Source organism: Chlorocebus sabaeus, chromosome 15, assembly GCF_047675955.1.
Source record: "Chlorocebus sabaeus isolate Y175 chromosome 15, mChlSab1.0.hap1, whole genome shotgun sequence".
Taxonomy (NCBI): domain Eukaryota; kingdom Metazoa; phylum Chordata; class Mammalia; order Primates; family Cercopithecidae; genus Chlorocebus; species Chlorocebus sabaeus.
The window spans coordinates 78,469,009-78,494,166 of NC_132918.1; the positions used below are offsets into that span (position 1 = coordinate 78,469,009).

General features: G+C 40.7%; 1 protein-coding gene across 2 annotated transcripts in view; it reads right to left on the bottom strand.

Moving 5' to 3' along the window:
- Positions 1-25,158, bottom strand: part of SUSD5 (sushi domain containing 5) — a 67,539-nt gene that overhangs the window by 32,566 nt on the left and 9,815 nt on the right. For both annotated transcript variants that reach the window (XM_008009391.3, XM_008009392.3), the window contains exon 3: positions 23,317-23,435. In XM_008009391.3, the coding sequence (XP_008007582.3) occupies positions 23,317-23,435 (119 nt within the window). The remainder of the gene's footprint in view (positions 1-23,316; positions 23,436-25,158) is intronic.

Sequence of the window (25,158 nt, forward strand, 5' to 3'; positions counted from 1 at the left end):
CCATGCCTGGCTAATTTTTTGTACTTTTTTTTTTAGTAGAGACGGGATTTCACCATGTTAGCCAGAATGGTCTCGATCTCCTGATCTCGTGATCCAACTGCCTTGGCCTCCCAAAGTGCTGGGATTACAGGCATGAGCCACTGTGCCCAATCCCCTTTACTTTTTATCTATATGTGTCTTTATACTTATAGTGGGTTTCTCATAGACAATACCTGTCTTTTAATTAGTGTATCTAGACCATTGATGTTTAAAGTGATCATTGATATAATTGGATAACCACTATAATTGTTATTGTTTTCTATCTGTTACCCTATTTTCTGTTTCTATTTTTGTCTTCCATGTTTTTTAAGTCTTTTATGGTTTTAATTGAGCATTTTATATAATTCCATTTTCTTTCCTTTCTTAGCATATCAATTATACCTGTTTTTTTTTTTTTAATTTTTTATCTTTTTTAGTTGTTGCCCTGGTGGTTGCAATATACATTTACAAGTCCAACTTCACTTTCAGATAACACTATACTATACTTTACAGGCAGTGCAAGTACCTTATAATAACAAAATATGCCTAATTCCTCCCACCTGTCCCCGTATCATTGGTGTCATTCAGTTCACTATTGAATTGCTGCTATTATCTCTCTGATCACTAAGAATACAAAAAAATAAGTTTTTACTTTACCTTCACTTATTTATCCTCTGATGTTCTTCCTTGATTTACATAGGTCTGAGTTTCTGACCTATATAGTTTCCCTGCTTCCTAAAGAACTTCTTTTAACATTTCTTGCAAGACAGGTCTACTGGCAACAAATTCTCTCCTTTTTTGTTTGAGAAAGTCTTTATTTCTCTTTCATTTTTGAAGGACAACTTCTTAGGGCATACAATTTTAGGTTGGTGGGGTTTTCTTCCTCTTAACACTTTAAATATTTTACTACCCTCTTTTTTTTTTTTTTTTTTTTCGGAGATGGAGTCTTGCTCTGTCTTCTAGGCTGGAGTGCAGGGGCGTGATCTCAGCTTACTGCAACCTCCACCTCCCGGGTTTGAGCAATTCTCCTGCATCAGTCTCCTGAGTAGCTGGGACTACAGGCACGCGCCACCACACCCGGGTAATTTTTTTGTATTTTTAGTAGAGATGGGATTTCACCATGTTGGCCAGGTTGGTCTTGAACTCTTGCCCCAGGTGATCTGCTCACCTCAGCCTCCCAAAGTGCTGGGATTAAAGGCTTGAGCCACCACGCCTGGCCTTACACTCTCTTCTTTCTTGCATGGTTTCAGAGGAGAAATTGCAAATAATTCTTACATTTGCTCCTCTGTAGATAAGGTAGGTTTTTTCCCTCTAGATTCTTTCAAGATTTTAAATTTATCTTTAATTGTTTTGTGTTTTTTAATGATATGCCAAGGTATAGTTTTTTTGGTATTTATCCTACTTAGTGTTCTCTGAGTTCCCCGGATATGTGGTTGGTTGTCTGATGTTAATTTGAGGAAGTTCTTAGTCATTATGGTTTCAACTATTGCTTCTGTTCCTTTCTTCTTTCTCCTTCTGATACTTCCATTATGTGTATGTTATAATTTTTTAGTATCCCATAGTTCTTGAATATTCTATTCTCTTTTTTTTTGTCTTTTATTTCTCTTTGTTTTTCAGTTTTTGGAAGTTTCTATTGCCATATATTCAACCAGAGATTATCTCCTCAGCTGTGTCCAGTCTACTGATGAGCCCATCAAAGGAATTCTTCATTTCTGTTATAGTGCTCTTGATTTCTCATATTTCTTTTTGATTCTTTCTTAGAATTGCCACCTCTCTGTTTCTATTACCCATCTGTTCTTGTATGTCATCCAATTCTCCCATTAATGCCCTGAGCATAGTCACCGTAGCATTTTTAAATTCCTGGTCTGATAAATTCAACGTCCCTGCCATATCTGAGTCTAGTTCTGATGCTTGTTTTCAGTCTCTTCAAACTGTATCTTTTGTCTTTTAGAATGCCTTGTAATTTTTGTTGAAAAGTGGATATGATGTTCTGAGCAAAAGCAACTGTGGTAAACAGGCTTCTGGGAATGTGGTGGGAAGGTGTGGAGGGGAGAGGAAGTGTTCTAGAGTCCTGTGACTAGGTCTTGGTTTTTTGTGAGCCTGTGTCCTAGGACTGTGAACTTCATCAGTGCTTCTCATTTTTTCCCCTCCCATCTAGGTGAGAGAGGATGGCTACAGGGAGCTGGAGTTGGGAATTTCCCTCCCTGCAGTAGGTTAGGCTCTGAAAAAATATTTCGTTCCTGACCACAGGCCTTGTTAAGAACAGAATATTCTGGGGTATTTTAAAATGGTTATTTTTCCTGTGTCTTTGTTGAAAGCACGAGATTTTTCTCTGATATTTTCTGTAAGGACCTCATAGAGCTCCTGGAGGTAAAACTTTCAAAAGCATGGGGGCCCCTTGATGACTGGGTCCCCCTAGAGTTTTTAACTCACAAACTTGTCCACCCTGAGCTTCCAGCAATTCATCAATTAAACAGTTTAAGTTTTCCTACCCTGGCATTAGTTTCTTCCGATTGTTCTGCTTAGGTAACTTGTGATTATCTGTTGTCACCTGTGTCTCCAATTCTAGGGACAGCAGTTTGCCCTGTGACCTCACTTTGCTGATAGATCTAAGAAGAGCTGTGGATGTGTCAGTTGTTCAGTTTTTTACTTATTATGATGGAGCAGTAACTTCTAAGCTCCTGACATGCTGGGCCAGAAACCAGAAGTCTTCTTCTTTTTTTTTTTTTTTAATATTACACTTCTTTCCACATTAATACTATAATCTACTTCAATCTTTCGTAGCACACATTATTTAATCATTAGACAGATATTTACATTGATTCCAATTTTTCACGATTATAAACAATGCTTCAATGAACAGTCTCACAGGCACATTTGTGTACCTATCTTATTTCTTTAGAATAAACCTCTAGAAGTGGAACTCTGCATCAAAGTAATGTCACAATTTTAAGAAAAAAATTCAAAATCAAATTTCCTCTTCTAATTTTACAGATTGTTTTCCTTTAGTCTGTATGCAGTCAAGTTACCTAAGAAGCATATTGCTTAAAAGAAGATAGACTGAGAAATGATGAAAATAAAAAAATACAACTTGTGCTTTAAGCCACCCTGACTGGCCTCGCAGCTTGTAGTTTGGTAGCACTTTCTTTTTTTTTTTGAGACGGAGTCTCATTCTGTCACCAGGCTGGATGGAGTGCAGTGGCATGATCTTTGCTCACTGTAACCTCCGCCTCCTGGGTTCAAGCGATTCTCCTGCCACCAGGTCCAGCTAATTTTTGTATTTTTAGTAGAGACGGGGTTTCACCATGTTGGCCAGGATGGTCTTGATCTCTTGACCTCGTGATCTGTCTGCCTCGGCCTCCCAAAGTCCTGGGATTACAGGTGTGACCCACCGCACCCCGTCAGCACTTTCTTAAAGACACTTATTGCTGTACATATCCTTTCAAATGAGAGAGATTTTGAATGAAGTGTGTGGCTGTACTTCAGGAAGACAGCACAGAGTGACACATTTTGAGCAAAACTACCTTGGCTCTCTGAGTCAAGGAGCCTAGGAGATCAAGTGCTTATTTCACCTATATGGCCAGTCAGGACAGGCAGTCATCTGAAACCCTTGCCACAAATTCAGATGTACCCTCCGCAGGGTGAGTAGGGGAGAATCATGTAGGTGAAGAATGAACCAAAGTCATCCACCTCAGTTATGTCAGGCTGGACCACCTTCCAGCTGGTATCTCAAAGGCAAAAGGCTTGGACTTTCCACCTTCCTCAGCTGCGCATGACTCACGCTGGATGCCCCACTGTTTTCTTACCAGGATCGACTGGAAGGCTTTTCAGCAAACATTATGAAAGGACTGATTAATACTTTCAGTCTCACATAAATCTATCTAAGGAACACATGGAAACTGTGTTGGAAGTAGAGAAGGAGGGACTTCAGGCTAAACTCAGATCCCACCAGACTCATGAGATCTTCTCCTTCAGAATTAATTTTCAAAATGATACAGGCTAGAATGTGGCTCAGGAAAACCGCAATAATGCTGCTGAGAGTCTAGGTACATATACCATATGTTTCTGGATTTCCTGCAAACATTCAAGACAGGAAACACACTTCTGAGCTGGTGTGATTCGGAAGCTCCAGCACAACAGTGCTATGCGTTAACACAACCAAGTGCATGCCAGAAACACCACTTATATCCAGGTGCAACTTGAATTAGTTCCTTTCACTAATCTTCCCATCTTGAACCTCACAAGGGAGCTATGGAAAACAGCTGGCTATATACCTGGATCCTCTTCTCCTCTCTAGGGAAACTTACATTTCCTAAGTGTACTAACAGTCTTAACATTGCTTCTCGATTATTCTGTAGATAGAAATTGTGGTGTGTGAACACAGATTTAAGACCTGGGTTTCAACCATTTCAACATCAAGAGATATATCTATTATATTTCCTTCCAGGAAAAGAAGATTTTATACCAGATTTTGTCTATCAAACAAATGTTTATTCATAAGCACATTTATTTCACTCATTTTTCAATTTAAAAGGGCACATTTGCCTGCCAATCAGAGCTTCTGATAACCAGTGTTTCCACAGAGTTTAGAACTCATATGAAAGTTGATGCTTTTATTCTGAGAAATTGTTGACTTTCATCTTGACCTTTGAAATTTTAAAGAACAGCCTGCAAAACTCAATTACTACTTTGCAAGCCAAAAATGTAAAAATTCTGAAACAAATGCTTGATCTTTCCTCCTTCCTCTTGGTGTTACCTAAGCTATGTGTATGGCCCCCTGCTAGCTCCCTTCCACCCACTCCACAACACACAACCAGCATTGTCCTACCCAAGAATAGTTAGTTCTTACATTGCTCTACATCAGAGGTTCTCAAAGATGAACATGCGTCAGAATCACCTGGAAGGTTTGTAAAAATACATCTGGACTTCGTTTTGAGTTTCTGACTGCAGCTGAGGCCCCCAAATTTGTATTTCTTGAAAGTTCCTAGGTAATGTTGAGACTGCTGGTACAAGGACCACCCTTGGAGAACGGCTGCTCTAGATCAAAAACCTATCCTCAAAAACAGGCAAAACCTATAGATGGTGATAAGAATCAGAATAGAGATGGGCCTCTGGCTCTGCTGGAGTGGGGAGGGGCAGAAGATTATTGGAAAAGAGGTCCAGGGAACTTTCTGGGGTGAAGGAAATGTTCTATATCATGATTGGGTGTTGATTACACAGGTGTATACATTTCTCAAAACTTGTCAGCTTTAGATCTGTGCATTTTGCTGATGTAAATTATACCTTAATGAACTAAGTTAATTTTAAAAATACCTCCCCTTAGAAAAATCTGTAATATATTCAGCATGAGGTATAAGTGGTTGAAAATTATTCACAACCTCTCCCAAGGGATACTTCATAACTTAAGATAGTGATTTCCAACTTGTAGGGATTCTACCAGGGAAGCAATATGGTATTTGCAAGATGTAGGCAAGTTCATATGCAAATAAACCCTGTGTCAATCAATCAATAACTCTAAATCAATTACTAACACATGGAAATCTACATGATACTACTCCTTGAGTTTCTCCTCCTAAAAACTTGTTTAAAAAATCTTCTAGCCGGCTGGGCGCTGTGGCTCACACCTGTAATCTCAGCACTTTGGGAGGCCGAGGTGGGTGGATCACGAGGTCAGGAGTTCAAGACCAGCCTGACCAATATGGTGAAACCCAGTCTCTACTAAAAAAACAAAAATTAGGCAGATGTGGCAGCACATGCCTGTAGTCCCAGCTACTCAGGGACTGAGGTAGGAGAATCACTTGAACCGGGGAGGCGGAGGTTGCAGTGAGCTGAAATCATGCTACTGCACTCCAGCCTGGGTGACAGAGCGAGACTCCTTCTTAAAAAAAAAAAAAAAAAATTCTGGAATGAAATGATATAATGCCCTGGATTTGCTTTAAAATATCTCAATGGGAGAAGAAAGCTTTGGGAAAAAAAATTAAATTTTTCCTTTAGCCTCATCAGTGACAACCATTGTTTTTGTTTTGAGAAGTGTTAAATGTTCTTTATTTGATATTACATATAAATCACATTAAAATGCCTTTCGATAAGTAAAAAGAACCATTTTAGATACAGGGAATTCTAATTAGATTGGCATAGTTAAGACCAAAAATATAAAGTATACATTGCTACTTTATCTTCAGCCCTTGCCTTTAAGATGCAAATGAATACAAAACACAAGTGAGTCTTGCTTGGTTCTGAGACAATGAAGGAATTTCCCCGATATTTAAACATATTCACATAACCAGTTATAGAAATCTATATGTAAAACCAATCTCCAATAGATTTTAAGATGACATTCACCATCTTTGTGAAAAGTTGACCATTACTAGTGAAGTACAATCATATTTTAAAAGTGGAATAGTGATAGCATTTACTAGATTGGAATTACTATTCAAATTCAGAAAACTGAACATACTCATTTAACCACAGCCAGTCTGAGTTAAATCAGGACTGCCCAACAAAAATATTCGTCAGTCACTCATGATCTAAGTTCTGGTATATGAGATTTATTAAATTATGGTACACATAAAAAATTCGTAAGACATTTCTGTTTTGTAATAAATAAGCAATGGCCAATTAGTACTTGTTAGTAGTTTTTTTGAGATAAGCTATCAAGTCTGCCCCTTCTGCCTTCTTCTTAATGCTGGCGAAGATCATTTTTGTTCCAGGGATATACTTCTAACATGGTTTTTACTCTTTCAGTTTTACACACATACACACAAATACATACACACAGCATTACGCTATAATACGATATAACCATTTTGGTTTGTAGCTTGTTAATTTAACATTATATTGTGGAATTTTCCCCTTATCAACAAATATTTGTATTTTAAAATTTTATTGTAAATGACTACATATTATTCCATTTGTATGGATTTACCATAATGGGTCCCCTACAGTGGGACACTAACTCTGTTTCCATTTCTTCCTTACTAAATAATGAACATTGTAACATACCTTTATACCGAGGGAGTTCATGAAATGCCACCCAAAAATATGCAACTCTGTTTGGCAAGCTGATTACTTCAAACTGAGGGCACTTGGGGGATAGAAGACACAGGCAGAGGCTTTCCCTGGGCTTCCCTTTTCTGCCTAATGACAGATCCTTCAAAAGGAACGCAGCTGTCATTAATCCCCTCCCCAGGAATTTCATTAACCAGAGAAGATTTACTCCTATCACAGCAGAGGACCTAGACAGACTTTGTTACACCTACTTTTCTGAGGGCTCATTCATCTCTCCCCAAAATCATTTAATCCCCCCTAAATTGTCTACATTCCCCCACCCCTGGCCCATCAGACTCCACTGTGAATACCCAAAATCCAGTAAGATTTAGGAGCTTATATACCTTCTTCATAGAGCTTATTATGTACCCTCTCCACCCTCTCCATAGAGTGTATATAAGCTCCTAAATCTTACTGGGTTTTGGGTATTCACTTTTCTTTTCTGTGATGCCCTGTGCATATAATAAATTAGTATACCTTTTTTCTTCCTATTGATCTGTCTGTTGTCAATGTTCATAGACTCAGTTACTGAGCCCTCACAGTATAGAAAAGGCTTCCTTCCCCTACAGTACTAGCCATGCTAATATCCTTAGAATAAAATACTCAAAGTAGAATTGATGGATGAAAGGGAACATGTCGTTTTTAAGCTTCTGATAGGTTCTGCCAAGTTGAATATGAGTGTTTAAGAATTTACACTCAGGCTGGCTGGGTGCAGTGGCTCACTCCTGTAATCCCAGCACTTTGGGAGACTCAGACAGCAGGATTGCTTCAGGCCAGGAGTTTTGAGAGCAGCTTGGGCAATATAGCGAGATCCCATCTCAACTAAAAAATAAAAAATAGCCAGGCACGGTGGTGTGTGCCTGTAGTCCTAGCTACTGAGGCAGCTGAGGTGGGAGGATCTGTTGAGTCCAGAAGCTGTAGTGAGCTATGATGAAACCACTGTATTCTATCCTTGGTGACAGAGTAAGATCCTCTCTCTAAAAAACCAAAAGAATTTATATGCCTACAAGTGGCATATAAGTTTGCCCGTTTCCTTTCAGAACACTGAGTGCTATCATTCTTCGTAAACTTTGACAATTCTACAGGCTGACAAAGTGATTTCTCATATTAATGCGCTTTTTTTTTTTTTTTTTTTTTTTTTTTTTTTTTTGAGACAGAGCCTTGCTCTGTCGCCTGGACTGGAGTACAATGGCATTATCTCAGTTTACTGCAACCTCCATGTCCCGGGTTCAAGCAATTCTCCTGCCTCAGCCTCCTAAGTACCTAGGACTACAGGTATGCACCACCACACCCAGCTATTTTTTTTTTTTTTTTTTTTTTTTTTTTTGCATTTTTAGTAGAGATGGGGATTTCACCATGGTGCTCAGGCTGGTTTCAGACTCCTGGACTCAAATGATCTGCCCACCTTGGCCTCCCAAAGTGCTGGGATTACAGGCGTGAGCCACCCTGCCCAGCCTAATGCACATATCTTTGATTGGCAAGAGAGTTGAATATTTATTGACCAATCGTATTGCTTCAAAATACTTTGAAGTATTTTGTGGTCTCTATTGTGGTCTTTATCTTTTCCTTTCAATCTAGTAAGATATCTACATATATCTATATAATAACCTAGGCTAGGTGTGGTGACTCATGCCTGTAATCCCAGCACTTTGGGAGGCCAAGGCAGGTGGATCACCTGAGGTCAGGAGTTCAAGATCAGCCTGACCAACATGGCGAAACTCCGTCTCTACTAAAAACATAAAAAATTAGCCAGATGTGGTGGTGCATGTCTGTAGTCCCAGCTACTTGGGAGGCTGAGCCATGAGAATCACTTGAACCCAGAAGGTGAAGGTTGTGATGGGCCAAAATTACACCAATGCACTCCAACCTGGGTGACAGAGCGAGACTCTGTCAAAAAAAAAAAAAAAAGAAAAAAATATATCTAATAATCCATTGCCTTATTTTCCCATATTCACAACCAATTAGCCTAGTACTATCAAATAATCCGTCCACCCTTTTCCCACTATCTTGAAGTTTCACTATTCTTACCATATACTTATGTATATTGGGTCTATTTTGGTGTTTCCAGTCGTTTGCATTGAAGTACTTGTCTGTCTGTGTCTCAGTGCCGAACAGCCTCTTTTGCTATCTGAGCCTCTTACATCATTGAAATAATGGCAATAAGTTGATAAGACTGAAGCAAGCAATGGGGGAGTTGCAAGTGATGAAGCTGCAGGGAGGCAGGCATGAGTTCATGAAGGGCCTCACAAGCTAGGTAAAAAGTCTGGAATTCGTCCAGAGGAGAACAAGGAACCATTAAGGAGTTTAACACAGAAAATAACATGATCCCCTTGGCGGTATAGAAACACTATTTGCAGTGTAGAGGATGCATTGAGGAAACATGCCTGGAGACTGGAGGACCAGTGAGGAGGCCATTTTAGCTGTCCAGGATAGCAGCACAGGAGCCAAATGAGGCGCAGAGGGCAGGAACTAGGTGGATCTGGGAGATATTGAGAAGGGAAGTTTTTATAGAACATTTAACTGAAACATGTTAGGGGTGAGACGAGGATCAGGGCATAGGAAGCTGAGGGATATGAGTATAAGTTTGGGACTTGCGGATTTTGATGGGCCACGAGCAATGTCCATAAGTAGCTGCATATATGGAATTCAGGGGTCTGGGGAGGAGATTAGGCTTGAGAAATGATTTGAAATTAATGGGCATTTAGATGAAACTGAAGCCTTTGAAGTGTTGAGCAAGTGAGGGGAGATGAGGGTGAAACCACCTTTGCAAAAATTAAGACAATGAGAAAAATCTGCCATAGGAAAATTATGACAGTGAAAGAAATCTGATCTAACCGACTCCATCTTGCTTCTAACCTACAAACTGCCCTTGTTCACTCCTGGGTATAGGCCAAACTAACTGCGAAGGATTTATAGTGTAACGTTGAAACAAAAACAGTAACAGCCCCTCCCTGAAACAACCCCCTACCCCCACCCCTGCCACTTGCCTGGGGACCAGACTGCCTTTGCAAAACTAACAAAGTAGCCACAAGATTAGAAATTATGGCCCAGGAGACATGTGGTCAGAGGCCTCAAGGTTCCTATCCTCCCCCATTGCTCCTATGAATAATATCAGTATTGTAAAACCTAAGATTGGTGTTTGAGATATTTCTCAGACTCTGTATTCTGATGGACCAGCTGGTGCCACCCAGACCACTAAACTGGCTCAACTGGTCTTGTGGCACCAACCCAGGAACTGTCAGAGCAAGAGGACCGCTTCAACTCCCTATGATTCCATCCCTGACCCAATCAACCCACACTTCTCATTCTCTTGCCTGCCCCCTACCCGTCAAATTATCTTTTAAAAATCCTAGTCTCTGAATTTTCGGAGGCTGATCTGAGTAATAATAAAACTCTGGTCTCCCATTTAGCTGGCTCTACGGGTATTAAACTCTTTCTCTATTGCATTTCCTCTGTCTTGACAAATTGGCTTTTTCTGAGCAGCAGGCAAGAGGAACCCACTGGTTGGTTGGTTGCAAGGGGAGATGAGGGCCAGGTCAGAGCCCAGAGGAAGTTAGCAGAGAAAGAAGAGTTCACAAAGGACATCACTGTAGCCAGACATATGCAAAGAAAACCTGGAGCAAGACAAGGCAGAACATATTTCAAGGAAGTGTGTGGTCAAGTACTTAAAACTTCAGAAACAATAAGCAAAGGGCAGGCTGAGAAATGGCCATGATATTTAGCCACAGAGAAACTACCAGTAGCCTTGGTGACAGTAGTTCCACTTAAGTGATAAGGCGGAAACCAGAAGGCAGTGGATGGAAGAATGAATGATGGAAGGTGAGATAATGGAGACCATGAGTGCAGAGGATTTTGAGGGCTATGAAAGGGAGGAGAGAGATGGAATGGTAGCTAAAGGGATACGGAAATATGAATTATATATTAATAATTAAATAATTAAATAAAATAAATTTATTTAATATAATAAATTATAAATAATATAATTATTTAATAAATTAAATAATTCATATTTGATGAAAATACGGATTATGAATAAATAATCACTTTCTTTGTTTAGCTCAGAGGCAAGAATAAATAGTCACTTTCAGCTGGGCGCGGTGGCTCACGTCTGTAATCCCAGCACTTAGGGAGGCCGAGGTGGGTGGATCACCTGAGGTCACAAATTCAAGACCAGTCTGGCCAACTTGGCAAAACCCCATCTCTAGTAAAAATTTAAAAATTAGCTGGGCCTAGTGGTGCGCACCTGTAGTCCTAGCTACCCAGGAGGCTAAGGCAGGGGAATCACTTGAACCCAGGAGGCGGAGGTTGCAGTGACCCAAGACTGTGCCACTGCACTCCAGCCTGGGGGACAGAGTGAGACTCTGTCTCAAAACAAACAAACAAATAAACAAACCAATAAATAATCACTTTCTAAACAGCTGCAAGTGGTTTTATTTGTTCTGAGTCCTTAAAATAATTCCCTTCTTTCTGAAATGCAAACTCCTTTCACTTGTCCTATAATTCTTCTCTGCTTGCTTAGTCCCCAATTGATCAGTGATGTGCTGATAAATATTAAATATTAACAACCAGTTCTCTTGGGGAGGGGAGAAATTGCTTGGGGATGGGGGAGGGAATGGCTGTTGAGCAGGTAATTGACAAGGTCTGAGGCAGTGTACAATAGACAAGGTCTTAATGTAATTGCCGGCTCACAGTTCTAGATAAACTGAAACTAAAAAAAGAGCCTGAAGTAATTGAAGATGAGTAAAAAGATACATGCATGAAGATGTTCAATTGTGGTATTTATTACAGTGAAATCCATGGAATTACCAAAACGTCTAATAACAGGGAATGTTTAATTTATAGTACATTCATATAATGGATTATTATAGCCATTAAGAGTCACCTTTTGAAGCATATTCAATGTCATGGGGAGATATAAATCTATATCTATATAAATGAGAAATAAACAGAATGCAATCTTTTATGTTGTTCATATAATCCCAATTTAGTAAACTAAATAAACCATGTCCGGAACACAAAAGACTGATGCTAAAATACATGTATTAGGGAAGACTGATTATGAGAGACCTTAATTTTCTTTATACTTTCCACTAAAATGACCACATATTCATATGTATAATAGAAAAATCTATTATAACTGTAAAAATGGAGCTAATGACATTTATCTCATAGGGTTGTTACTAGAATTAAATGAATTATGCCTTTCCCAGTGCCTACCACATGCCTGGAACTTAATAAGGTCCTGAATAAAAACAAGCTCCATTTCCCATATAAATAGTTGGAGACTGATGGTCTTTTGAATGGCCCTGAATAGATCTTCAAGTAATGACGGTAACTGAATACCCATTGTCCTTAAACCAAATAAAGCCAACCACACCATGGCTAAATTGGAATTGAATGCCACCTGGGGCCATGAAAAGGGGAAAAAGAAAATGCTCATAAAAAGATAAAACCAGATATGAGCCTGTATTTGCCCACTATTGACAGAGCAATAATGGTCAGTGATGGAGGCTTGGTTCAAGGTGAGAAGAAGACAGTAGAATTGGGAACACAGAGGATTACTGACGGATTCTCGGGGTTGGGCTCTGGTCCATGAATGCAGCAAAGAATCAGTTTAATTTGCAATGGTGATTTGCTGGAAGGTTCTCCTTTCCCTGACACAGACAAAGGTTCCCCTTGCCCTAACACAGACGATGGCTGCGTCTCTGGATCTGTAAGGATATCTTCGTTTTAACAAAAAAAGAACTTCTGTAGAGAGCAGGGGAAAGCACAGATCCACATGTAACTACGCTACCATTCTCACACGCTCTACTTTTGGTAAGCAGGGCTCCCTGGGAAAGTTTTCTTCTAAGTCAACAGGGTAGGCTGACCGTATAGTTTATCATCCATGTAAGGACACTTTTGAAAATGAGTAGCACCCTGGTTAATAATTACCAGCACAAGAAAGAACAATACTGAGCAAATTGGAAGGCAGGGCACCCTAATATGAGCATCGTACATCCCGGCCCAAACAGCAGTGCCTGTGAAGGTAAGATATTCAAGAGTAAGAAGAAAGGAGCATCTCAGAAAACAAAAAGCCTATAGAGTCTGGGTTTGAGTCCTTGCTCCCCTGCTTACTTCCGACAAATTACTTAACTTTGGTGTGCCTCAGTTACTCATCTGTAAAATTTGGATAATAGTAAATTCCTGCAGTGTTGTCGTGAGGATTAAAACACTGGGTAGTATAGCAGGTGTTAGCTATTACTATTTTCCTCCTGAGGTTGAGAATCTGAAGCAAAGCCCACAGTTAGAGCTGCAGCCTCAGGGTCAAAAAAAAAGTGGTGGAGATGTTTGCATCAGGTTTAGCTGGATCTTGAGACTTGCTGCACAGGATTGGGATGGGTGGGGACAGGAATAGGAAGGTGCATGGATGAGAGGTCTCATCTGCATCTCCCGGGAGCTGTGTCACTTGAGAAAAAGCACCAAATCTCTCTGTTCTTCAGTTTCCTCATCTGAATAGAGAGAATAACACCCTGCCTACAGTATTGCCTCGCTGATTAAATGAGATAACGCTTGTGGGAACACTCTGGAAAAACACAATTTTGGAGTTATAGAATATAACTGTAAAGCAGCTCAATAATTTTTTTCTCGTTTTTTGTGTGTGTTTTAAGGTATTATTTATATAAATAAAATTCATCAGTTTTAAGTGTACAGCTTAGTCAATTTTGCTAAATGTATCCAATTGTATAACCACCACCACCACAACAATCAAGGTATAGAACAATTCTCATAAACCACATTCTACTTGCCTTCGGCCCTAGACACCCTCCCCTACTCCATACTACCCCCAAGAACTATTAAGCTACTTTCTCTCACTGGTAGTTTTACCTTTTCTAGAATTTCATTCAAATGGAATAATACAGTATGTATATTTCGTGTTTGACTTTTTTCATTTAGCTTAATGTTATAGAGCTTCATCCATGTTTTTGCATGTATTAATATTTCATTCTTTTTATTTCCAAATACTAATCCATGGTATAAATATACCACATATTTTGATCCATTCATCAGTTGATGAACATTTGAGTCGCTTCCCGTTTTGGGCTTTTATGATAAAATTGCTATGAACATTTGTGTACGCATTTTTGTGTGGTCATACACTTCTCTTGGATCAATACCCAGGCATGGAATTACTTGGTTGTATGCATATTAGCTGTATGCATTATAAATATATATACATGCATATTAAACTTCACTGAATTATTTTGAAAGAAATTATGGGTTGATTTATTGAAAACAGTATAACATCAAGGTGAATAAACTGTACTATTAGTATCACTTGATGTTGTTAGAGTTATGTGGCGCTAGATACTAATCACAGTCATAGCTCATACTTATTGAGGTGTTACTCTGTGCTATGCACTAGGATAAGTGGCTCACTTGTATTATCCTATTCTGTCCTCTGGACAACTGTATGGCATGGGTTCTAATACTATTCCCAAGGCAAGTAAATGGTAGAGCCAAGATTCAAGCCCAGGTATTCTGGGTATAGAGCCCATGGTTCTAACCTATTGTGTTCCAGGTGTTTCCTTTGAGAACACCTTGGTTTAGCTCTGATTTACTTTCTTGTCATAAACATGGGGCTTGGAGGAATTGCATAAAGGACAAGTTTGGGGGTTCCTGATCTACTGGACTGCACCACTAGCAGCCACAACGATTTTCAGAAAATGTTCAAAACGTGCATCCTAGCTGAGAACCGGTTCTACAATGGTTTCCTGTTTCTCCTAAAAATTCAATCCAATATTCTCACCCCTGCATATCCAGCTCTTATCCCAACCTGTTCAGCCCGGTCTTGGATCGCTCTCTCTCACCTGAAACCATCTAGGCTCACTGTTTTCTCAAACACACCAAGCTCTTTCCTGCCTGCTGTCTGACATGGCTCTGCAGCCTGGTCTCATCTCCTAGACCCACAACAGAGCCAGAGGACTGGGAAATCCACAGGAGATGTGGTGCACTGCAGAGGAAACCTTTCACTTGGGGGAAAGAGAGTTAGGAAGAATCACCCATATTTTACCCACTTCTGGGACACTGGAGTCAGCAGACACAGGAGTGTGAACATGGCACACCCAAAATATTGAAGAAGGCCCAGTTCTAAGCACAGACCCTGGCCTCAAGAACACCCACGTAAAAGATAAAAGACAGGCTGAGAACAGACACATAGAAGAGAGATATTTTAAAGCTACATAAGAAATGCAATAATGCATGTGCACTCTTAAAAAAAATCAAAATATACAAAATATAGAGCATGAACTATAAACATCTCCCTTCAGTCTCACTGCTACTCCCTTTCTAGAGTGTTTCTCCTTCAGATGTCTTTTTTTCTTGGGGGGAAATTTCACAGACACACACACACGCACACGTTTACACATATACACAAAAACAAGTTTTTTTAAAGAATAAATTGGATTATACTACACAGATTCTGAGACCTGCATAATGTGTCTTAGAAGATTTTTCATGTCATAGCTGTCACTCTGCCATAGACTGAATGCCTGTGTCCTCCCAAAATTCATATATTGAAACCTAATCCCCAATGTGATGCTATTTGGAAGTGGAACTTTTGGGAGGCAATTAGGCCATGCTATGGTTCGAATGTTTGACTCCTCCAAACTTCATTGTTGAAATGTAATAGCCATTGTAACAGTATGAAGAGGTGGACCTTTAATAGGTGATTAGGCCAGGAGGGCTCCACCCTCCTAGGTGGAACTGGTACCATTATAAAAGGGTGAGTTCGGTTCCTCTCACCTTCTGCCACGTAAAGAAGGCTCTTGCTAGATGCTCCCACCTTGATATTGGACTCATCAACCTCCAGAACTTTGAGCCAATAAGTTTCTGTTTATTATAAATCAGCTAGTCTCAGGCATTCTGTTATAGCAGTACAAGACAGACCATGAGGGTAGAAACTTCGTGAATGAGACTAGTGCCCTTATGAAAGAGACCTCAGAGAACTGCCTCACCCCTTCTACCATGTGAAGGCTCCACAAGAAGAGAGTTATCTGTGAATTGGGAAGTGGGTTCTCACAGACACTGAACCTGCCCGTACCTTATCTTGGACTTCCCAGCCTCCAGAACTGTGAGACATATATTTCTGTCATTTGTAGCTACCCCGTTTATGTTATTTTTAAATAGCAGCCTAAACAGAAATTGGTAACAAGAAGTAGGGGGTTTGCTGTAACAAATACCTAAAAATGTGGATTCAGCTTTGGAATTAACAGGTAGAAGTTAGAAAAGTTTTGAGGTGCTAGAATGTTTTAGGTGCTTCTTCTGCAGTGCATCACATCTCTTGTGGATTTTCCAGTCCTCCAGCCTTAGCGTTACGGGTCTAGGAGATAAGACCAGGCTGGGTAGCCATGTCAATGTCAAGCATGCTAGAAGAAGACTACATTGCCATGAATGGACCATTGAGGGCAATTCTGGTGAGGGCCCAGAAGGAAAAGAGAGCTGTAGAGAAAGTCTTCATCTTCTTATACAATACCTAAATAACTCTGGACAGAATGTTGGTAGGATGATGGACAATAAAGGCCATTTTGCTGAGGTCTCAGATGGAAATGAGGAACATGTTGGCGAATATCAGCAGAAAAGCAATGCTTGTTATAAAATGGCAAAGAACTTGGCTGAGTTGTGTTTGTGTCCTAGGGTTTTACGGAAGGTAGAACTTGCAAGCCATGAAATTGAATATTTGGTTGAGGAAATCTCTAAGCAAAGTTTTGAAGGACTGACCTGGCTCCTTCATTGTTGCTTACAGTAAAATTTGAGAAGAAATAAACGACTTAAAGATGGAATTGTTAAGCAAAAAGGAACCAGAACTAAAAAATTTGGAAAATTCTTAGCTTATTGTTATTGAAAACAATGAGAAAGCCTGTCTTGGAAAGAACAGCATAAAGGCCCTTTCTAAAAAGGCAAATAACAGACTGTTACTAAGTGGCGCTTGCAGGTCCAGAGGCTGCCATAGAACAGCATGTAGGCAGATATCTCCAAGTCCATGCTCACAGATCATGTGGACCCTCACTGGATCAGCAGAGGCTTAAGAATAAAGCTGTCCAGGGGCACATCCAGCCCTGGGCACACATGTATGTGTCTGCAAGGAAGGGCTTTGAACTCCTCACATTTACCACACACCAGAAAACCAAACCACAAGTCCCTGACCACACCGACAGGCCCAGATGTACAGCCCCAGTTCTTCTGAGTAGCACAGAAGTGGAGAAGTCTGTCTGGGTTGTTGGTGCCCACGGCCCCAGGCCACAAAGACACCACAGAGATATCTGCCTTTGGGGCCAAAAGACCCATTGGCAACATTTCTCTGGCTGCCCAGACACTTGGCACTCGTGGAAACTGGCTATTGGTGTATCAGGACTGGTCCAGCCCACATTTTTGGAGCAGGAGACCTCAGGTCTGAGAAAACAAGACCTGATGCCCACCCAGGCCTGGGTGTGTGGGTGGCAGGAGAGAGGGCATCACTGCTTACTGTGTGGGAATTATCTGGGCTGCCCTCTGCAGCCACCTCAGCCTTGCCCAACAACTACTCAAGCCCCCAAGGATGTGCCGACCCAGCCCACTCTCCCAGAGCTCCAGTACAATGGCTCACCCACAGCTAGTCTCCCAAAGCCATTGGGATCTTTAGACTCCTAGCCCTGGCTACCCCTGTTCTTCCTGTCCGCAATGTCCTGTCTTCTCTTCCCTACCTATTACCCCCTCAACTTATCCATCTCAAATGCCACTGCTTAGGAAGTCTCCCTAATAACCTTTCTCCTTTGTGTCATGGAAAAATATTCCTCTCTTACCTATCCCGACACACTGTTAACTCCTTGAGAGAGGGGAGGAGTCTATCTATCTATCTATCTATCTATCTATCTATCTATCTATCATCTATCTGAAGCACCCACAAGTCTGAGCACTGAACTTTGCCTGACCCTGGACAAATAAATGAACACATAAATGACTGAAAGCAGGTCTATGGTAATGAGCTCAGAGGTTTTCACACTTCCCTGGGAGACCCTGAACTAAGTGTTCTCTATCAGCTGTACCAACCAATGCAATTAACTGGTTCCAATCTGGTATTACAGCTGGAGAATTTCCCCAAAGTTATTCCTGAGACACGGGGCCTTCTCCAGGCAGTCCCGGAAATTAGCTACTTTCAAAAATTCCTGATCACTCACCAAGACAGGGGAGCATCCAGCTGTCTTCTTAATGACATAAAGGACGGGAATAATTTCACTCCTGTTTTTAAGGGCAACAGAGGCAATCATAAAGTATGCAGGGGAGGAGGAATGCAGTACTAAGAAGGTGAAGTGGGCTGGGAAGAGGGAAGCAAGGCCAGACCTGTCTTAGATCAGGAGAAACAGAAGTATATACTCAGTGGAGGCTTTCAGGGCAACAGAGGGTCAGAGGAAAATCAAAGCCTCCAGACCCCAAGCTGCAGACCCCACAGACAAGCTGCCAAGAGAAGCAATGCCAGAAGACCCAAGTGGAGGCAGCTTATTTCATCAGAATCCAGTTGGTTAAAAATAACTTCACTTATTAGTTTAAGTGAGATCACCACAGGGTTGGAAATTCACTGTCAGTGAAACAAAAATACTGAAAGGAAACTGAGAAAAGTCTACATTCACGATGAACTTTATTTCTATAAAGAAACACAGGAGGAAGCTGCCTGAACATTCCACAGGCTCTGTTTTCCTTCTGGGCTCTTTATGAGGCACATGTCTGCCGTTTTTGGAATTAGCACTCTTCATTCTTCCAGTCTTGCCAAAGAGAAGCAGCTTAGCGCCACGCAGCATCACGGGGAAAAAGGCAAGCTTTGGAGGAACACTGCACGGGGGCATCTGCTGAGCTGGACCTCACCTACACTCACACGGGAACCTCACAGCACAGCCTGTTCTCCTCTGCTTCCGCCAAGGCACTGCACCTTCCTTGAGCAAACAGATTTCCCTTGTTGACTGTGCTGTCAACAAAGGCTCTACTGAGGAAAAGCAGCAACTCTGCTGAGAAGGGCGGAGGGCCCTGCAGGAAGAGGCCCGTTTACAAGCCCTTTCTAAAGGAGAAAAGGCAGAGGGGCAGGGATAGAACTCTCTCTGAGTAACTGTGGGAATCCATCCTGCTTTTCTGTTAGGCCCCAGGAGAACAGTCCTGTAGTCCTCGTGCCATCTCCGCATGCGTTCTTGCGTCCTCTTCATGGCTCACCTGAAGCTTCCTCACCAAGTAGGCCCAGCAGACCAAGGCTCCTGTCTTCCCTGTAACCCTTGCCCTGTGCAGCTCTTGTCCAGTCTAGGCTAGGGCGAGCTGCTCTGGAATGCAGGGCCCTCGAGCACTGTAACAGTGATGAACCACACATAATGCCCGCTCCTTTCAAATGGCATCCAGTCTTCACACACATGCCAACAGGTGTCACGGGAGCCTCAGCACATGCCTCATCGAAAGCCTGTCATTCTGCTAGGCTCATGCATGGCCATGATGAGCTCAGGAAGCCCAAAAGCCGACAGCAACATGGATACTCTGCCTCTGGAACACATCCGGACAGTTCGCTGCCAAGCTTTCTGGTGGCGTGCCCTCGTTGTGCCCGGGTCTCCGCACCCTCCCATTCCACTGGCTCTCTCCAACCGGCTCCCCATGACTCAGTGTTATTTTGTGTCTTAGGTTTATTTTTGTCTGCTGCTGTTGTTTTTGCTGTTTTTGGAGGAGTATGTAGACCATTTGTTGTTGTTGTTGTTGTTTGAGAGAGACATAGGGCTCAGGCTGTTGCTCAGGCTGGAGTGCAATGGCATGCTCACTGCAGCCTCAAACCCCTGAATTCCAGAGATCCTCTCGCCTCAGCCTCCAGAGTAGCTGGGAATACAGGGTGCGCCACCATGCCTGGCGAATTTTTTTACTTTTCGAAGGGATGGTTTTTAGGGACAACGGGGTATCATATGTACAACTTACTCTCCAATGGTTCAAAAAAAATTATAGATACACACATATATACATATTCACATATGTATATATATGTATCTTGCTATGTTGCCCAGGCTGGCCTCAAACTTCTGGGCTCAAGTTATCCTCCAAAGTGTTGGGACTACAAGCATAAGCCACCATGCCCGGCCTGAGCTTTTTGCTTTTTTTGTTTGTTTGTTCGGTTTGCTTTTTTCTTTTTTTCTTTCTTCAGACGGTCTTGCTCTGTCGCCCAAGATGGAGTGCAGTGATGTGATCTCGGCTCACCGCAACCTCCACCTCCCGGGTTAAAATGATTTTCATGCCTCAACCTCCTGAGTGGCTGGGATTACAGGCATGCGCCACTACATCTGGCTATAGCCTGAGCTTTTTGATATTTTAAATTTTTATATAATTTCAAAGTTATAAACATTATAAAAGCAAGGAACCCACCCTTCATGCAGGTTCACCAATGTGTTTTCATTTTCCTGTTTGCTTTATCATTCTCTTCTCTCTCTTCCTCTCTTCATACCACACACACACACACGCATACATGTGTGTATACATATATATGTGAATATGTATATATATCTATAATTCTTTTTTGAACCATTGGAGAGTAAGTTGTAGATATGATGTCCCTTTGTCCCTAAAAACCTTGATGTGCATTTCTAAAAACAAGGATATTCTCTTATATAACTACAGTACAGTTATCTAAATCAGAAAATTTAAACGTTGATACAATACAATTATTTAATTCATGATCCATATTCAAATTTCATTAATTATAACTATTTTTTCCTAGTTCAGGATACAATCCAGGATCACGAATTGCATTTCATTGACAAGTCTTTTTGGTCTATCTTAATCTAGAACAGTTGCTTAGCCTTTCTTATTCTTGATATTTTTTAAAAAAGAGTAGGATGTTCTTCAATTTGAGTTTGGTTAATGTTTCCTTGTGATTAGATTCAGTTACACATTTTTGGAAGGAACATGCAAAAAATGAATCACTGAATCAATGTGTTCCTCTGAGTGCAATGTATCATATATATTGAGTTGCCCATGACTAATCTGGAGTCACTATCATGACGTTGACTTTGGTGTCCTATAGGACATGAATGGATGTTCTCAACCTCTGACTTCATACACTACAGTTGTGGGCAAAAGGGGCACACACTTGCATACACATAACTTGCTCGATGGTCTGTGAGGTGGAAAGCCCAGGTTGGCCTGTTGGGTGAGGAGAAACACATGGTTCAGTCACCCTTGTCACCCCAGCCAAAGGCCAGCCAACTCCTAGAAGCAAGGGTACCTAGCTAACAGCAGCAGACCACAGACTTATGAAGAAGTCCCACCAAGACCGGCAGAAAAGCAGCCAAATTGGTGGTTCACAAAACTGTAAGCTAAATAAATAGTTGCCGTTTTAAGCCACTACATTTTGGGGTGATATGTTAGTTAGCAAAAGCTAACCAATATATCTTGTTTATTGGAGAAAGAAATAAGACTCAAAAGCCCTACGTATTTCTTTGACATTACTGAAGAAAAAAGGTTGTCCTGTTTTTCTTCTGGCTCTGTCCTGTCTCCCTCAGGGATATGACCCTCTGTTTATGTTTAGAATTTAAAAGATTATTTAAATTTACTAATGTGGGCCAGGCACAGTACTCCCAGCATGTTGGGAAGCCGAGGCGGATGGATCGCCTGAGGTTAGGAGTTCAAGTCCAGCCTGACCAACATGGTGAAACCCCGTCTCTAATAAAAATTCAAAAATTAGCCAGGCATGGTGGCGCACGCACCTGTAATCCCAGCTACTCAGGAGGCTGAGGCAGGAGAATCGCATGAACCCGGAAGGCAGAGGTTGCAGTGAGCTGAGATCACACCAATGCACTACAGCCTGGGCAACAAGAGTAAGACTGTGTCTCAAAATAAATAAATAAAAATAAAAAATTTACTAATGTGTGTGTGTGTGTGTGTGTGTGTGTGTTTTAAGAAAAAAAATAAACCACAGATACTGCTCTCCCTGGATTTTTTGAAAACCAAGTCACATCTCTCAGTTGCTTGATTGGACCAATGACAGGAGACTCTCCCAACACCCTTCCATAGAAACCAGCAGAGGCAGAGCCCTTCCTAGAGAGGGACCCCAGAGCAGAAGGCCCTTAGGGATCACCATGACTCTTACCAACTCCTCTGACCCCTTTCCTGGAGATAAGGATTTGGTGCCTCTGGGATGCAGTCAGATGATCTGTATTTTCAACAAGTTCTTCTGGTATTTCACACTATCAGGGGAGTCTGGGAAACACTGCATTACAGAAGGAGTTCTCAACCTGGGCTGCACATTAAAATCACAGGGGAGTTTAAAAAAACCCAGAACATTTAAATCAGAATCTTTAGCGCTGGCACTGAGGCATCAGTATTTTTCAACACCCCCCCGATGAGTCCAGTGTGCAGCCAAGAAGAACCTGTGCTCGTTTCTATGACCGATTAGTAAGAAGCTTGCTTCCCCCTCCCCATTCACATGAATATTCCTTTTTCAACCACATGTGTTTCTGATAACAGAAGTGTACTTATTTGGTGCATACAAAATGCTGCCCTTGATGCTTCTTTATGATTTTCTCCTCACCACTCAGCTGATTTCCCAATAGGAATTTGAATTTTCCTTACTGTGAAGTTTCCTAAATCCTATACATTTCCTTTTTGGGAAAAAGATACTATTTTATTTTTAGTGTACTGTCCAATATGAAGAGAGACTGGAGGACAACCTTTGAACATCAGCAGCTGTACCAGATGCTGCTAGGGCTCTGCCCATATTCTCTAAACACTTTTACCATTCCCATGCACAGGGACTCCTGGTAGGCACCTTCGCCTCTTTGTTGGAAGGTGGCACTCAGGCTACTAGAACCTTTTGCCTGTGCACAAGCCAAAAACAGAAGAACCTGGGAATTTATATCTCCTAAAGCAAGCCTTCACCCATGCCTGACAGGTGTGGTATAACTACTCCAGCTCCCTCACCCCAATGGGAAAAAGTGGGATTACATATATACACTATCTCCAGGGATTTCCTGAGAGATTGAGCCAAAGTTACCCGGCACCTCACCACCACTGTGAATTTCGCTCAATATTGCACTGATGCTTGACCCCCTTCCCTGTCTTGTCCACTTCCCCACCATACTATTGGCTTTTCTTTGGAAGACTTTCTGATAAACCATGTCCAGTAAATCCTCACTTCAAGGTTTTCTTCTAGAGAAACCAACCTAATATAGCAACCCCCAAGAGCACACCCTCCAGCACCTTTAGAAAGACTCTGGCACTGACCTTCATCCTTAATACAAAGGGCACTGTATGTGCCACCAGGAACTGGGTTGCTCTCAATTCTCACATCGACAGCTCTCATGATTTGCTGTTCTCCACTTCCTTTGCTACACACGGTTGTCCTGAAACAGACAAAAAAGGCACTGAGTGAGGAGAACTCTGGGTTGAAAATAATAAGGAATAATTCTCTTCTGCTGTCAGCTCCGAATCAGCAGAGATTTTTCTGATTCATGAGCTCTGTCTAAAAGCATAAATCTGGACACATTTTCTGCAAAAAAAAGTCTAAATTCAGAAATACAGGTGATGCTTCAGTTGCAGTAATAGGTATCAAACCGAGTTTCAAAGGCAATATATTGTTGATCTCTTCTAGATTATGTTGGTTTTTATTTCATAAAATTCTGCTCTTTTTTCTCTTATTTTGCTGTCCTTCGAATTTCTTTAGATCTTTAGTTCATGAGCCTTCAGCTTTTTTCCTTTTCTAACAAACATTTAATGTTTTAGATTTCCTTCTATAGTTTTGGCAGCACCCCATGAGTTTGGTTACGTATATTTTTAATATCACTGAGTTCTAAATACATGATAATTTCCATTATAATTTTTTACCATAATTTATTTAAGGATATCTTTTCTAAACAGTAAATACTTGAATTTTTAAAAGTTCATCTCACAATCTCTGTTTTCTAATTGGAGCCTCTTGTCTACTATACTTAATTTAATCATCAATCTAATTTAAATCTGCTTTTTATTAGTTCTGCCCATTCTCTCTTCCTTTCCTCTTCTTTCTTTTTTCCCACTTTGGATTATCTGAATTATTCTTCTTCATTTTTGGAGGGAGTATTCTCTTTTTTCTCTGTGTTGATTTGGAAGTTAAATATCCTTTCACTATTTTCTTCAGTGGTACCCAGAAGTTACAACTTCTTTGACTTATTGAAATGTAATATTACTTTTATCATTGTCCCTAATAATACAACTTGAAATACTTAAAACACTACATATGAATACACTTAAAACACTTCCCACTTATATAAATCATTTTTTAGCATCCAGTGTTACTATTACTGCTTCAGACAATTACATAATTTCAATTGGTCCACATATTTACTCCTTCCATTTATTTCTTTTTGCCTCTCCAGTCTTCCTCATGCAATATTTTCCTCCTGCCTGAAGAGCACTTGTTTAAGTGCAGATTGGATGCAATGAATTCTCTCACCTTTCATCTGTCTGAAAATTTCTTTATCTCACCTTTATTATTGGGAGATATTTTTCATTGGGGGATAAAATTCTAGGTTAGCAGTAATTTTCTTTCTGTACCTTCAAAATATCAAAAGTCTTTGGGCTTTCATTGTCAGTTTATTGTTCCTCCTTTAAAGACAATCTCAGCATTTTTAATTTTTAAAAATATTCTTTTCTTCATATATGATTATTCCAGTCTTACCATGATGTGCCTAGCTGTGAACTTCTTTGTATTTGTCTTACTTCAGCTTTGCAGTGATTCTTGACTCTCTGTCTGGATGTTTTTCTTCAATTGTGGATCATTTTCATATTACTTTTATTCTATTTTCTTTCTCTTCTCCTTTTATAATTCAAATTATATTGCATCTTCTTTGTCTTTTACCCTTTGTTGTATAATTTTTCATCCTTTTCCCTCTGTTATTGATTCTAGATATCCTCTTCTGAAATATTTTCCAGTTCATTAATTCTCTCTTTGGCTCTTTTTTTAAAAAGTCTTTCTTTCTTTCCTTTCTTTTCTTTTCTTTCTTTCTTTCTCTTTCTTTCTTTCTTTCTTTCTTTCTTTCTTTCTTTCTTTCTTTCTTTCTTTCCTTTCTTTCTTTCTTTCTCTTTCTT